The following is a 16659-nucleotide window of genomic DNA, read 5'->3' as shown; positions in this document are numbered from 1 at the left end:
ATTGTCAAGAGGAAGATGAGAAACACCCGACCCAAAAATACAGATACGCTGAAGGCCACTATCAAAGCAACCTGGGCTTCAATAACACCTCAGCAGTGCCACAGACTGATCACCTCCATGGCACACCACATTGATACAGTAATTCATGGTAAAGGAGCCCCAACCAAGTATTGAGTGTATAAATGAATATACTTTTCAGAAGTTGGACATTTCTGTATTGTAAATCCTTTTTTTTGATTGATCTTAGGGAATATTCTAATAATTTGAGATACTGGATTTCTGATTTTCATGAGCTATAAGCCATAGTCATCAAAATTAAAACAAAAAAGGCTTTAAATATTTCACTTTACATGTAATGAATATAGAATATATGAAAGTTTACCTTTTTGAATTAAATTATGAAAAAAGGAACTTTTTCATGGTATTCTAATTTTTTGAAATGCACTAGTATATACATACATATATATATACACACACACACACACACACGTAAATTGGTGCAAATAAACAAACAGTCAAGGGCACTTGAGGTATAGCAGGTAAACATGAAATAAGCAGAATAAACAAACTAGCAGCTGTTAAGGTGAGGTAGTGCGGAATAGTGCAAATGAGCGAGGTAAAGTGAGCTGTGCGGTCCCTGAGTTCAGTGTGTTAATGAACGATGTATGTATGTGTGTGTGTTGGGGGGAAACTGTGAGGATGACATGTCAGATGCCGAAGGGGGGGCGGGGGTATGTGCAAGCAGAATCTGTGGCAGGGGGCAGAGGGGGGAGGAGGGGCAGAACAGGGAGGGAGTCGAGCCTCCTGACCCCCTGGTGAAAGAAACTGTTCTTGAGCCTGCTGGTTTTGGCCCGGAGACTCCGCAGTCTCCTCCCCGACGGCAGCAGGCTGAAGAGGCTGTGAGATGGGTGGGTGGGGTCACCTGCAATCCTGATGGCTTTGCGGGTGAGGCAGGAGTTATAAATATCCATTAGAGAAGGGAGAGAGACACCAATGATCCTCTCAGCTGCTCTCACGATGCGCTGCAGAGTCTTGCAGCAGGACACGGTGCAGGCGCCGTACCACACGGTGATGCAGCTGGTCAGGATGTTCTCGATGGTGCCTCTGTAGAATGTGTGCATGATGGGGGGCCGGGGCTCTTGCTCCCCTCAATTTGCGGAGGAAGTACAGATGCTGTTGGGCTTTTTTGGCCAGTGATGCGGTGTTGTTGCTCCAGGACAGGTCTTCAGAGATGTGCACACCCAGAAACTTGGTGCTGCTCACCCTCTCCACTGCAGCACCATCGATAGATAGTGGAGCATGCTGGGTGTGCGCTCTCCTGAAGTCCACAACAATCTCCTTCGTCTTCTCCACGTTCAGACGGAGATTGTTGTCCTTGCACCACATGGCCAAGCGGCTCACCTCACTCCTGTAGATTGTCTCATCGCCATTGTTGATGAGACCCACCACAGTCGTGTCATCCGCAAACTTAATGAAGAGATTTGAGCTGGATGTTGGTGTGCAGTCGTGGGTCAGCAGAGTGAAGAGGAGGGGGCTTAGCACACATCCTTGGGGGGCCCCCGTGTTCAATGTGATGGTGCTGGAGGAGTTGCTGCCGACCCATACAGTCTGTGGTCTCCCCGTCAGGACGTCCAGCAGCCAGTTGCACAGGGAGGTGTTGAGTCCCAGCTGGTCCAGTTTATGAATGAGCTGCTGAGGAATGATTGTGTTGAATGCTGAGCTAAGGTCTATGAACAGCATTCTGACATACGAGTCTTTTGTCTCCAGGTGGGTGAGGGCTGAGTGGAGGGCAGTGGAGATGGCGTTATCGGTCAAACGGTTGGACTGATATGCAAACTGGAAAGGGTCCAGGGCGGGGGGGAGGGCAGACTTGATATGCCGCATGACTAGCCGCTCGAAGCACTTCATGAGGATGGGAGTGAGTGCGACAGGGCGGTAGTCATTGAAGCAGGAGGGAGACGGCTTCTTCGGGACCGGGATGATGGTGGTGGTTTTGAGGCACGTGGGGACAACAGCCTGGCTCAACGAGATGTTGAAGATGTCTGTAAAGACATCTGTGAGCTCCTCGGCACAGTCTCTCAGGACACGACCAGGAATGTTATCAGGACTCGGGGCTTTTCGTGCATTTGTCGTCCTGAGAGCTCTCCTCATGCTGTCTGGGGACAGCGTCAACACCTGCTCGCCGGGAGGTGGTGGGGTCTTCTGTGCCGTGGTGCTGTTGTCTGCCTCAAAGCGAGCGAAGAAGTCGTTCAACTGATTCAGCAGAGACGTGGAGTTGTCACAGGTCTGCGGCGAGGGCTTGTAGTCTGTGATGGTCTGAATCCCCCGCCACAGGTTCCTGGTGTCTCTGCTGTCATTGAAATGGTCAGCAATGTACCTGGAATACTGTCTCTTGGCCACCCTGATGCCTCGTGACAGATTGGCCCTAGCTGTCCTCAAGCCCATCTCGTCTCCAGCTCTGAAGGCGGCGTACCGAGCCCACAGGAGCCTGTGGACTTCCCCTGTCAGCCATGGCTTCTGATTGGCCCGAATGGAGATGGTTCTGGTGACCATTCTGGTAATTAAGAAACTTTAATTATGTGATGTGTTTTGTACAGTAAAGTGCAGTGGGATGCGCTTTACAAAAAATTAAAATAAAACTAAAAAAATATATAAAGAAATTCTAAAATAATTATTTAAAAATGAATAATAAACAATTGAAATAAAAATATTCATAAATATATTAAGTATTGATAAGTTTGTTTATCAATTTATTAATTGTATTTATTGAATAAATTAGTTTTATATATATATATATATATATACACACACACACTGCTAAAGCAAAATAAGTAAATATTTCAATAAATTGTTCATAAAAGTGAAATAGAAAGCAAAGTGAAAGAGACCTGAAACACTACCTGAATTTTTCCTGCATTAGTTTAATGATTAAAAACACTAAAGTAATAAATCAGTGTGACGTTTTCACTTTTACAGTATGTGATAAAAATAAACATGCTGGTAAAGTGTGCAACTGATAAAGTGTAATGCGTTGATGCTCATGTTTCAATCGCCACAAAAGAACCACCAGGATTTACATCTGAAGTATTGCAAAACACTGTTTTCAGAAATATTGGCACGCCACACTAATATTAAGATTTGCTAACGCCTTCTCTGGAGAGACGAACAGCCCCAAGTCTCGTCCTGTGATAAGATCTCTGTTAATCACAGTTTAATCTCGTTTATATTTGCAGGTTTGTGCATGTGAAGGTGTGGAGACAGAGATGGTCGTAGTGATGTATGAACTCTTTGTTGATTTGGGTGGAGGTTTGGACTCGCGATAACGTTGTAACCTCCTGCCAGAGGCAGCCAGGATTTCGGCTCATTTCTCAGTGTGATTAGAATTCATGATGCCTGAGAAACGGCACCAAAGCATCGAAATCCACTCTGTATGTCAGAGTGAGTGTCAGGTGTGTTCCCTTATCTTCAGCTCTGTTTTATCACCAAACAAAATATTCAGGATTTTATATGATCAACAGTCTGGTTCCTGTCAAATTATGACCTATTTCAGACTTCTATGTGTTTGTTTGTTTGTGATCCATGGTATTTTCTTCTTCTTTTTTAAATTAAAAGCTCTGTTTTTCTTCATGGTGATGGAAGATGAAGGGATTCCTGGAGTTTCTTTTTTCCCCCTTTTAATCTATGTTTTAAATTGTACAGGAGGTATTTTGCGCCAAAAATAAAATTAAAATGAAAACTACAAAATGAAAGTCAAATCACCCCCGCCTCATTCTCCACTTCTTACACTCTGCAGCTCTGGTTTAATTTTTTTTTTCATTTTGGTGCGCATGCTGCAGTTTGTCGAGGAAATGAAAAGACAGCATTATAGTTTGGATTTTCTTCATCATGTCAATGTTTTAATTTTGATCACAGCCTGAAATACAGATCTGAGGAAAAGGGAATGTTTTGATTTTAGTTTTATTTCTGACACTAATGCTGTACACTCACACAGAAAATTTAAATGCAAATGGAATGGAGTGGTTAGCACGGTCGCCTCACAGCAAGAAGGTTCCGGGTTCGAACCCAGCGGCCGGCGAGGGCCTTTCTGTGTGGAGTTTGCATGTTCTCCCCGTGTCCGCGTGGGTTTCCTCCGGGTGCTCCGGTTTCCCCCACAGTCCAAAGACATGCAGTTAAGTTGACGTGGGGCAGCCTTGGTCTGAGGTGCCCTTGAGCGAGGTACCGAACCCCTGACTGCTCCCCGGGCGCTCTGGTGTGGCTGCCCACTGCTCTGAGTGTGTGCGTGTGTTCACTGCTTCAGATGGGTTAAACGCAGAGGATGAATTTCACTGTGCTTGAAGTGTGCATGTGACAAATAAAGGTTTCTTCTTCTTCTTTCATTTTTCACTGAGGTTCCATCTTCAGACACACATCTGGGAAAACAAATGAAAAACAGAGGTTTTAATTTTAATGTTTACGTTTTAATTATAGTTTTAGTTCAAAAGGAGGGTGTACTTTATTCGAGTGTAATAGTTTTCAGACATTTTTAAGACAAAATTCGGTCGTTGTTGAATATTTCTGAAGGCCGCGGAACTGTGTGTATTGAGCTCTTCTTTGACTCCGGACCTGTATCGGTGCTGCACCGTCACCGCGAGGAATTCTGGGATGTGTGATGAATGGAACAGGCAGTAATTTGTGTTAGCTAGCTAATTGGGCTAGCTCTTTATTTTTATTTTGGTAATTAATTATATTATTACGAATAATTTTATAAGAAAATAGAATATTAATCGTATGAAACTGGACGTGTTTATGAAGCGGACTGAGAGAAAATGCGGATTATTAGGAATATTAACAATAAAACTTCTCGTTAGCATGTTGGATAGCAACGGATAGAAGTTATTATTATTATTATTATTATTATTATTGCAGAAGTTAACAGTTTGTGTCGCTCATTTCTTGTTTATGCAAATTATCCAGGCGATAAAATGTTTGTGTTAAAGTTTTGGATTAATGAGATAATAAATAAACATTAAACACCGTAAAAGTAAACATTAATACAGCCTTTTATTAACACAGCTGCAGTTTTAAATATTTAACATCCGTCTAATACTAAACTACTAACTGGCTCTGTCTCAGAAGGCACTAAGTGGACATAGTGTGCACTACATAGGGTGCTAACCGTTATTCCATTGCCTGTGTAGTGCCCTTCATTCCAGAGCAGACGACTGGATCCTTAATGACTTGTTATTGGACATCTAGTGCACTACATAGGGTGCTTACGCCATTATTTGACACTATATCTAGTGCACTTGTGAAGACAGTAATAAGTTAACTCCGTAATTGCCTGTTATTGGACATCTAGTGCACTACATCGGGTGTGGGATCTTTTTATTGTGTGCACAAAGCCCAAATAGTTTCTTACTTGAAATTTAGTGCACTAGATAGGGTGTGTTTGTATTGTGGCTTAGTGACAGGAGCTTACTTGGATGTTGTACCTGTGTAGTGCATTTCTATAAAGAGTAACGAGATTTGGGACTGAGCCATACTTTCCAGGTGTTTAACTAAACTGCCATGTTGGTGCCCTTCCTGCACAGGGTGTAGGATGTGATTTGGGACTGTAGTGTGTATGTAAAGGGAGTGATTTGGGGCTGATCCCAGCGTTCCTCACTCCTGCAGGTTGTGATCCGGCCCAGCTGCAGGATGTACGCAGTGTTCCGTCAGGCCCATCACCCCACTGCTGTGGAGTTCTCCGTCTACTGTAACTTCATCTCCAATGAGGAGAAGAACCTGGTGGTGGCTGGAACATCGCAGCTGTATGTCTACAGAATCATCCACGATTATGAGGTTCGTCACCGCTCTCGCACCTCAGCGTCCCTGAAATTGGTCACGTTGATTTAAACTTGTTGAAAATTAAAATTTTGTGGCACAGTAAATACTGAAGAATCAGAATCCTGTAGAATCATATCGTGGTGAAATTTTAGGTTTTGCACTTTAATTATTTCCTGAATATAATTATTGAATCGAAACATTGAGTTTTCTAAAGAGTCATGATGAATGAAATGAGCAGCATTCAAGATCTTGAAACATTGAATCATATGCTACAGAATCATCAGAGAACTGACTCTCGAGTTGAGATTTCATGCTGCAAAACATCATGAAATTGGGGATTCGGTCATTTGTTGAATCGTTTCCTGAAGAATTATAATACAGTAAAATCGACTCGTTGTATGAGTTGAGATTTGACGCTCCTGTGAATCATTTCCTGAAGAATCAGGATTAAATTTGCATCAGATTTGTGGTGAAAAGTAAAATTTCTCGAAGCAGTGAGGTTTTTTTTTTTTTTCCCTGAAGAATCATAATCACATGAGTCAAAATTGGGATTTGAATCAAATTTGAGAAATTTCGTTCTCTAAAGATTTGTAATCGTGTTATTGATAAATTTAATCGAATCATGAATTGACTTTGTTGTAAATGTTTTGTTAGAACAGTGAGCTTTAAGCACTAACCTGCGTGAAAGTTGCTTTGGACATGAATGTTTTTTAGTATTTATTATTATTATTATTTGTAGTAGTAGTAGTATTAGTATGTGTGTGTGAATGCATGTGTAAGAGAAATGGTGTTTTCTGTTTCAGAGCTCCATAAAATCCGAGAAATCTTCAGGTAAGGAACTTTTCTTATCCTCTGACGCACACTTGTATACACCTTTAATCTCCTCACTGTGTTAATGATGCTGATGATGTAATGACGTTTCAGACGGTAAGAGCCGTAAGGAGAAGTTGGAGCAGGTGGCGTCTTTCTCTCTGTTCGGTAACGTCATGTCGATGGCCAGTGTGCAGCTTGTGGGGACCAACAGAGACGCCTTACTGCTCAGCTTTAAAGACGCCAAGGTGCTGATAAACCACAGCCTTCTGAACGTGTGTGTGTGTGTGTGTGTAATATTGTGTGTGTGTGTGTATATATATATATATATATATATATATATATATATATATATATATATATATATGAATGATGTGGAAGTTTCAAAATTCCATATTTTATTCAGAATAGAACAGAGATGACATATATCAAATGTTTAAACTGAGAAAATGTATCATTTAAAGAGAAAAATTAGGTGATTTTAAATTTCATGACAACAACACATCTCAAAAAAGTTGGGACAAGGCCATGTTTCCCACTGTGAGACATCCCCTTTTCTCTTTACAACAGTCTGTAAACGTCTGGGGACTGAGGAGACAAGTTGCTCAAGTTTAGGGAGAGGAATGTTAACCCATTCTTGTCTAATGTAGGATTCTAGTTGCTCAACTGTCTTAGGTCTTTTTTGTCGTATCTTCCGTTTTATGATGCACCAAATGTTTTCTATGGGTGAAAGATCTGGACTGCAGGCTGGCCAGTTCAGTACCCGGACCCTTCTTCTACGCAGCCATGATGCTGTAATTGATGCAGTATGTGGTTTGGCATTGTCATGTTGGAAAATGCAAGGTCTTCCCTGAAAGAGACGTCGTCTGGATGGGAGCATATGTTGCTCTAGAACCTGGATATACCTTTCAGCATTGATGGTGTCTTTCCAGATGTGTAAGCTGCCCATGCCACACGCACTAATGCAACCCCATACCATCAGAGATGCAGGCTTCTGAACTGAGCGCTGATAACAACTCGGGTCGTCCTTCTCCTCTTTAGTCCGAATGACACGGCGTCCCTGATTTCCATAAAGAACTTCAGATTTTGATTCGTCTGACCACAGAACAGTTTTCCACTTTGCCACAGTCCATTTTAAATGAGCCTTGGCCCAGAGAAGACGTCTGCGCTTCTGGATCATGTTTAGATACGGCTTCTTCTTTGAACTATAGAGTTTTAGCTGGCAACGGCGGATGGCACGGTGAATTGTGTTCACAGATAATGTTCTCTGGAAATATTCCTGAGTCCATTTTGTGATTTCCAATACAGAAGCATGCCTGTATGTGATGCAGTGCCGTCTAAGGGCCCGAAGATCACGGGCACCCAGTATGGTTTTCCAGCCTTGACCCTTACGCACAGAGATTCTTCCAGATTCTCTGAATCTTTTGATGATATTATGCACTGTAGATGATGATATGTTCAAACTCTTTGCAATTTTACACTGTCGAACTCCTTTCTGATATTGCTCCACTATTTGTCGGTGCAGAATTAGGGGGATTGGTGATCCTCTTCCCATCTTTACTTCTGAGAGCCGCTGCCACTCCAAGATGCTCTTTTTATACCCAGTCATGTTAATGACCTATTGCCAATTGACCTAATGAGTTGCAATTTGGTCCTCCAGCTGTTCCTTTTTTGTACCTTTAACTTTTCCAGCCTCTTATTGCCCCTGTCCCAACTTTTTTGAGATGTGTTGCTGTCATGAAATTTCAAATGAGCCAATATTTGGCATGAAATTTCAAAATGTCTCACTTTCGACATTTGACATGTTGTCTATGTTCTATTGTGAATACAATATCAGTTTTTGAGATTTGTAAATTATTGCATTCCGTTTTTATTTACAATTTGTACTTTGTCCCAACTTTTTTGGAATCGGGGTTGTGTGTGTATATATATTTGTGTATGTATGTATAATTATATAATAATGTGTGTGCGTGTCCTGACAGCTGTCAGTAGTGGAGTACGACCCGGGGACACATGACCTCAAGACCCTCTCGCTGCACTTCTTCGAGGAGCCGGAGCTTCGGGTGAGTTTGGGCTTTAACGCACTTTTATCATCATGTGAAACAATGTAAATTTCCCCTTGTGGGATAATAAAAGGCTATCTTATCTTATCTTATCTTATCTTATCTTATCTTATCTTATCTTAAGAAATAGAATAAATTTGATTTATGGAGAAATTATGGATTTCTTGTAACTTTGAATAATTTCCTTAAGAATCAGAGTCAGGTTGATTCACAGCAAAATATAAGACTTTTCTAAGCATTGAATCATTTTGTTAATCAGACTCAAGTGTATTTATGGTGAAATATAAGATTTCTGCAAACATTGAATCACTTCCTGAAGAATCTGAATCAAATTGATTCATGGTGATTTGTAAGATTTCTTGAATCAGTGAATCATTTCCTAAGAATCAGAGTCAAATCTTTTTGTGGTGATGTGTAAGATTTCTCATAGTATTGAATAATTTCCTGGACAATCAGAGTCAAGTTGATTTATGGTGAAATTTAAGAATTCTCAAAGTGCTAAATAATTTGCTAAACAATTAGAGTAAAATTGATTCATGGAGAAATTTTAAGATCTCGGAATGAATCACTTCCTAAAGATTCAGAATCAGCTCGGTTAAGATTCTTCAGGAAGTTATTCAGTGCTTCCAGAAATCTGATACTTCACCCACTGAGCTCTGTATAAACTCTGGAGGGCTCAGAGCCTATTCCCCGCTGTAGAGATGAGCGAAGCCGTATTACCACTCGCATCGCGTGGATTTAGTTTGTGTTAAAGCGTCGTATCTGATCAAATTTGCCCCAAGAAAAGTATCTCCTGACTTTTCCCCCCCTTTCATTCCCTCCTCTTATTTTCTCCACTTTACCCCCCCCCCCATTCCTTACAGATCTTTACAGCGCTCCCCTTCACTGTTATTGTTTTGTTTTTTTAATTCCTTTTCCAGTTCAGTCTCTGATCATTTTTTTTTGAATGGCTCTTTTATTTACTACTGTAATTATTTCAATGGAGATTATTTCAGTTTTTCTCTTATACAGTGTCTCGTCTCTCTCATATACTAGTTCTTCCTTTGATTGATCTATCGATTGATTGATTCCCAGTGGCTGTACAGTACTTCCTTTCTGTTTAGGACAGTTGTTGAAACAGGATTATTTTCTCGTGTTATTTGCCGTTTTCACTTCATTCTTACAGTCGGGTTTAACAGTATTTATTGGTCATGTTGGTCACAAGCTGTATGAATATTGTGACAGTGAATTATGTGACCAATAAATACTATTAAGACCCGACTGTAAGAATGAAGTGAAAACGGCAAATAACAGGAAAAAATAATCCCGTTTCAACAACTGTCCTAAACAGAAAGGAAGTACTGTACAACCTCTGGGTTGGTATAATTAAATAAATTAATTAATGAATGAATGAATAGAAAGAAGAAATATCTGAAAGAGAAAAACTGAAATAATCTCCGTTGATATAATTATATTAGTAAAAGAGCCATTCAAAAAATGATCAGAGACTGAACTGGAAAAAGGGGGGAAAAAAACAATAACAGTGAAGGGGAGCGCTATAAAGATCTGTAAGGAATGGGGGGGTAAAGTGGAGAAAATCAGAGGGGTTAATGAAAGGAGAAAGTCAGGAGATACTTTTCTTGGGGCAAGTTTGATCAGATAAAACGCTTTAAAACGCACCAAATCCACGCGTTGGGAGTGGTCAGATGGCGGCCAGATGGCTTCACGCTGACGAGCCTGTGAGCTCTCCGGATTTAATATCGAGCTCCGTGATTTCACCATAAGAACACCTGATTCTGATTCTTAATAAAATGATTCAATGCTTTGAAAAGTCCTATATTTCACTATGAATCAATTTGACTGTGATTCTTTAGGAAATGATTCAGAGTTTTCTAACTGACCCTGGGGACGTCGTTTCCAGAGGAAACAGAACTAAACTGCTTTGGAGTGATTCAGTTTTTGTGTGTTTTACAGGATGGTTTTGTGCAGAACGTACACATCCCCATAGTGCGCGTGGATCCGGAGAACCGCTGTGCGGTGATGCTGGTGTACGGCACGCAGCTCGTGGTTCTGCCCTTCAGGAAGGACACTCTGACCGACGAGCAGGACGGAATCGTTGGAGAAGGGTACAGGTTTTATTTAAACCCACACTCATCATCAGTCCGCTGTGGGCGTGTCCCAAACTATACTCCATATCGCTCATGTCTCCTGCAGGCAGAAGTCCAGTTTTCTCCCCAGCTACATCATTGATGTGCGAGAGCTCGACGAGAAGCTCCTGAACATCATCGATATGAAATTCCTGCACGGTTACTACGAGCCGACGCTCCTGATCCTGTACGAGCCCAACCAGACATGGCCTGGGTACGAACTGCGGTTTTTATAAAAAAATTTTTAAATGTATTTATTTTAGTGAATAACCTGTAGGAATTCATGAGTGTATTTTAAGGTTTGTTTGAATGTTCAGTGGGCGGGGCTAACCCAGGCTATTATTCAGTCAGTTGTGCGACTGTAATCTGACTGATCTCGTGGTTGCTAATTTTTATGTAATGTTGTTATAATTTTATTTTTGTCGTAGGCGTGTTGCTGTGCGTCAGGACACGTGCAGCATCGTGGCCATCTCTCTGAACATCATGCAGAAGGTCCACCCTGTCATCTGGTCCCTCAGTAACCTGCCCTTTGACTGCACACAGGTCATGGCTGTGCCCAAACCCATAGGTCAGACTCTCTTACACACACACACACACTGTTCTGCGAGGTGTGATCACGAATTTCCGCACCTCCAAACACCTCACCTGGATCATTACATCATTGCCGCGTACTCGCTGAAACATTTCCACGGCCTCTGCTGCTGATCGCACATTTGAGCAAATTGCAAATGCGCATGTGCTTATTGTCACAACTGTGCGTGTAACACGGGTCTTGATCTTGACGGCACGCAACATGTGACACACTGATTCACAGGTGTTGCTGCTCGCTCCTGCTGCATGACCGTGCACTCCGTTTGTTCAGGACAGAAACGTTCTCTGAACTTTCTGATCACAGTTCATACAGTTTATACTCACAGTTCCCACATGCACTCGATCGGTGAATCACTGAATCGATTCCGAATCAGAAATCGGAGTTTTGTAAAGGATTAGAATCGTAATCAAATCACAGTACAGTCCCTGACGAGGGTCTTGTCGCTTATCCATTTTGTAGAAACAACAGCTTATAACCTGACTTTTAATTAATCCATTGGTTTTAGAAATGGCTCATATGAAAGCTAAAACCCTCCCAAATTATGTTTAATATACTAAAATAAATTTGCTTCACTGAAGAAAGATTGATCATTTAATGAACACAGAAAGGTCAGATTTTGGCAAAACAACAGTTTTGTCGTCTACAGAGAGTAATGTGAAAATTGAACAAATAATTTACTTCAAATATAAAAATATGCTGCATAATATCAGTGAATTAAGTAGTGGTGCTGTGAGATCCATATTTAATATCTTGTATGACTTCCATGAATTCGACCGATAGTCGAACTTCAGATCCAGGAGGAACAATGCGGTTTTCATCCTGGTCGCGGAACACTGGACCAGCTCTATACCCTTCATAGGGTGCTCGAGGGTTCATGGGAGTTTGTGCAACCAGTCCACATGTGCTTTGTGGATCTTGAGAAGGCATTCGACCATGTCCACCGTGGTATTCTGTGGGGGGTGCTTCGGGAGTATGGGGTTCGGGGCTCTTTGCTAAGGGCTGTCCGGTCCCTGTACGAATGGAGCAGGAGTCTGGTTCGCATTGCCGGCAGTAAGTCAGACCTGTTCCCAGTGCATGTTGGACTCCGGCAGGGCTGCCCTTTGTCACCGGTTCTGTTCATAATTTTTATGGACAGAATTTCTAGGCGCAGCCAGGGGCCGGAAGGAATCCTGTTTGGGAACCACAGGATTTCATCTCTGCTTTTTGCGGATGATGTTGTCCTGCTGACTTCTTCAAACCAGGACCTTCAGCATGCACTGGGGCGGTTTCCAGTCGAGTGTGAAGCGGTTGGGATGAGAATCAGCACCTCCAAGTCCGAGGCCATGGTTCTCGACTGGAAAAGGGTGGCTTGCCCTCTTCAGGTTGGTGGAGAAGTCCTGCCTCAAGTGGAGGAGTTTAAGTATCTCGGGATCTTGTTCACGAGTGAGGGAAGGATGGAGCGTGAGATTGACAGGCGGATCGGTGCAGCCTCCGCAGTGATGCGGTGGCTTTACCGGTCTGTCGTGGTGAAGAAGGAGTTGAGCCAAAAGGCAAAGCTCTCGATTTACCGGTTGATCTACGTTCTGACTCTCACCTATGGTCATGAGCTTTGGGTAATGACCAAAAGAACAAGATCGTGGATACAAGCGGCCAAAATGAGTTTCCTTCGCAGGGTGGCTGGGCGCTCCCTTAGGGTGAGAAGTACAGTCACTCGGGAGGAGCTTGGAGTAGAGCCGCTGCTCCTCCACATCGAGAGAAATCAGCTGAGGTGGCTTGGGCATCTCTTTCGGATGCCTCCTGGACGCCTCCCTACCTGTTCCAGGCATGTCCCCCCGGGAGGAGGCCCCGGGGAAGACCCAGGACACGCTGGAGGGACTATGTCTCTCGGCTGGCCTGGGAACGCCTCGGTGTTCTTCCCAAGGAGCTGGCCGAGGTGTCTGGGGAAAGGGAAGTTTGGGCTTCCATGCTTGGACTGCTGCCTCCGCGACCCGGTCCCGGATAAAGCGGAAGAAGACGAGACGAGACTTCCATGAGCTTGAAGGGCTGCATCCATGCAGTTCGACAATGATTCATGCAATTTATTGATGAAGTCATCAGGAATAGCAAAGAAAGCAGTCTTACACGCCTCCCAGAGTTCATCAAGATTCTTTGGTTTCGTCTTCCATGCTTCCTCTTTCATTTTTCCCCAGACATGCTCAATGATGTTCATGTCTGGTGACTGGGCTGGCCAGTCCTGGAGCACCTTGATCTTCTTTGCCTTGAGGAACTTTGATGTAGAGATGGAAGTATGCGATGGAGCACCATCCTGCTGCAAAATTTGACCCCTTTTATGATTGGGAATGTAAGAGGTAGCTAATACTTCTTGATATTTTAGGCTATTGATATTGCCTTCCTCCCTGCAAATCTCTCGCACACCCCCATACTGGATGTAACCCCAGACCATGATTTTTCCGCCACCAAACTTAACTGTTTTCTGGGTGAATCTCCATGTAGGCTCCAGTAGGTCTCCTGCAATATTTGCGGTGGCTGTGATGTAATTCAACCAAAGATTCATCTGAGAAATCCACCTTCTGCCACTTTTCCAGCGTCCATCCTTTTAGCAGGCTGTGGGCCTTGGCAAATGCCACATGTTTTCTTAATTGCCTTTTGTTTAGTGCTGGTTTCTGGGCACTGATTCGACCATGGAGGCCATTTCGAGACAGAATTCTACAAACTGTTCTGGTTGACACGGGGACTTGAGGTGACCAGGCCTGGTGGAACTCTGCTGCAGTGGAAAAGGGGCTGGCCTTGGATTTTCAAGCCAACAAACGGTCCTCCCAAGCAGTTGTCTTGCAGGGTCTGCCGGACCTGGGCTTGTCAAAAACATCTCCAGTCTTTTCAAATATTTTTCTTATTCTTTGTACTTGACGCTGAGACATGTTGAAGGTGTCAGCCACCTCAGCAGTGGATCTGGTCTTCAGCCTCTTGATAATCAATGCTTTGGTCTCAGGGTGAATCTTAGGCATGTTGTCAGAGGTCAAGTTGCAGTTGATGTGAAAGTCTGGTGTGCTGGGGTTCTTTTTATACACGCTCAATTATTGATCACAGGTGAGGCTGTAATCTAGGATTGGGTGCATCATATGACAAGGCGACAAGACTTTTGTCTTTGCAAAAACTGACTCAGTGGGCTTTACCAAGCTGTGAACGTTAGAATGCTTTTCAGCAGTTTCGTTTGGCACCAAAACATTATTTAAAAAGCTGTTGGGATTGAAATTAGCCATTTCTTGTAAAAAAAAAAAAAAAAATTGATTAGACATATATTTGAGGGGCACTTAAGGTCAACTTGTACCCAAGCGACAAGACTTTTGTCAGGGACTGTACAGACTTTTGAGATTAAATGATCGTTTCCTAAAGCATCATAAATGAACCAAATAAAATAAAGGTGAAATTTGAGATTTCTTGATGCAATAAAAGCTTTACTAAAGAATCAGAATTGCAACGAATCAAATTGTTGTGAATCTTGACATTTGTGTTTTTTAAAGATTTCTGAGTATTTTAACTGAATCAAATCAAACTTTGATCAAAATGAGAGTTCTTGATTCAGTGAGTTGTTTTCTAAAGAATCATAATGAGTCGAATGAGAGATTTAAAACTGAACTGTTTTCTAAAGAATCATAACTGAATCCACTCCTGTGTTTAAAAAAACAAACGCACAAAAAACCCCCTCCATACTGTTCATTATTATCTAGTCTGTAATTGCATAAAACAGCTCCGTGTGTGTGTGTGGTGTCTCCGTGTCCTAGGTGGCGTGGTGGTGTTTGCCGTGAACTCGTTGCTGTATCTGAATCAGAGCGTCCCGCCTTTCGGGGTGTCGCTCAACAGCCAGACCAATGGGACGACGGCATTCCCTCTCCGTAAGCTTCCTCTAAACTCTGATTGGCTGATAATATTTCAGCTTTTATTCTCTTAATATACAGTATAATGATCAATAAAATCATATTTTTTATCAGGAATAATGAAAATAATAAGAATATGAAGGTGTGATGTGTTTTAAAAGAGGCATTAAAATAACTGATTTGTCATTTAACTAAATTTTTATTCCTATAGTAGGGGACTGTGATTGGTTGGTTGTTTATGGCTTTTCTTAGAGAAAGGAATGATTTATTCTCTTATTCCTTTAAATAAAATAATATATTGTTCTGTAAAAATAATAAAATAAGCAGTAATACATGCACGTTTCCATTTATTTGTATAAAAAAAAATACTGTCTCAAGTTCAAGGTGATAAATGAATATTCAAAAGACAAAATACCGAAATGTGTAAATAAATAATATTTATTATTTATCTTTGTTCTTCTCTTCTAATCAGGGATATTAATAAATAAATTATTGTTAATATCCATTGAATAAGGTAAAGCAACAAGTGACTCATCGTGTGTGTGTGTGTGTGTGTGTGTGTGTGTGTGTCAGGTGTTCAGGAGGAGGTGAAGCTCACTCTGGACTGCTCTCAGGCTGCCTTCATCACCTCTGATAAGATGGTCATCTCTCTGAAAGGAGGAGAAATGTGTGTTTCCGGAGGAACTGAGTCTCTCAGGCTCTCCTCGACGCACTCGCAGCTATTCATACGCTTGTTTACTAAGTTCATGGTTGTTAGGATTTAATGTTGGTTTAACTGTGTGTGTGTGTGTGTGTGTGTGTGTGTGTGTGTGTGTGTGTGTGTGTGTAGTTACGTCTTGACTCTCATCACAGACGGTATGAGAAGCGTGAGAGCGTTCCACTTCGACAAGGCAGCCGCCAGCGTTCTCACCACCTGTGTGAGTCACACACACAAAGCATGATGGGAAATCAGAGCTTCACTGACGCACACCCCATCACACCATGAGGCCACACAGACGTCACTGTACATCACATAACGGGGTGTGTTTGTGCAGATGGTGACGATGGAGCCAGGGTTCCTATTCCTGGGTTCTAGACTGGGGAACTCTCTGCTGCTGAAGTACACAGAGAAACTGCAGGAGAACGCCATGGAGGACGGGAAAGAGTCATTAAACATTAAACAGGTCATTAATCACCTTTAATTACTGTAGACTGTGGGCGTGTCCCAAACCACACATCCCATTCATTATATAGGCCACACAAACACCACCATCAGTCCACTGTGGGCGTGTCTCAAATCCCATACACTGTTCACTATGTCAGTTACTATGTCAGTTTACTCTGGGCGTGTCCCAAACCGCACACCCTTATTCTCTATAAAGCCATGTCACTTTACTGTGGGCGTGTCCCAAACCACATATTCTATTTAC

General features: G+C 42.4%; 1 protein-coding gene across 2 annotated transcripts in view; it reads left to right on the top strand.

Moving 5' to 3' along the window:
- The first annotated feature begins 4621 nt into the window (after positions 1–4621).
- cpsf1 (cleavage and polyadenylation specific factor 1) overlaps positions 4622–16659 on the top strand; it is a 31953-nt gene continuing 19915 nt past the window's right edge. For both annotated transcript variants that reach the window (XM_060942391.1, XM_060942390.1), the window contains exons 1-12: positions 4622–4713; positions 5653–5820; positions 6609–6636; positions 6730–6863; positions 8598–8678; positions 10632–10783; positions 10872–11018; positions 11233–11372; positions 15158–15268; positions 15824–15917; positions 16080–16167; positions 16285–16413. In XM_060942391.1, the coding sequence (XP_060798374.1) occupies positions 5677–5820; positions 6609–6636; positions 6730–6863; positions 8598–8678; positions 10632–10783; positions 10872–11018; positions 11233–11372; positions 15158–15268; positions 15824–15917; positions 16080–16167; positions 16285–16413 (1248 nt within the window). In that variant the 5' untranslated portion in view covers positions 4622–4713; positions 5653–5676. The remainder of the gene's footprint in view (positions 4714–5652; positions 5821–6608; positions 6637–6729; positions 6864–8597; positions 8679–10631; positions 10784–10871; positions 11019–11232; positions 11373–15157; positions 15269–15823; positions 15918–16079; positions 16168–16284; positions 16414–16659) is intronic.

This window comes from Neoarius graeffei, chromosome 16 (assembly GCF_027579695.1).
Source record: "Neoarius graeffei isolate fNeoGra1 chromosome 16, fNeoGra1.pri, whole genome shotgun sequence".
In the NCBI taxonomy this organism is placed as follows: domain Eukaryota; kingdom Metazoa; phylum Chordata; class Actinopteri; order Siluriformes; family Ariidae; genus Neoarius; species Neoarius graeffei.
This window is presented reverse-complemented; position numbering and strand designations above follow the sequence as displayed.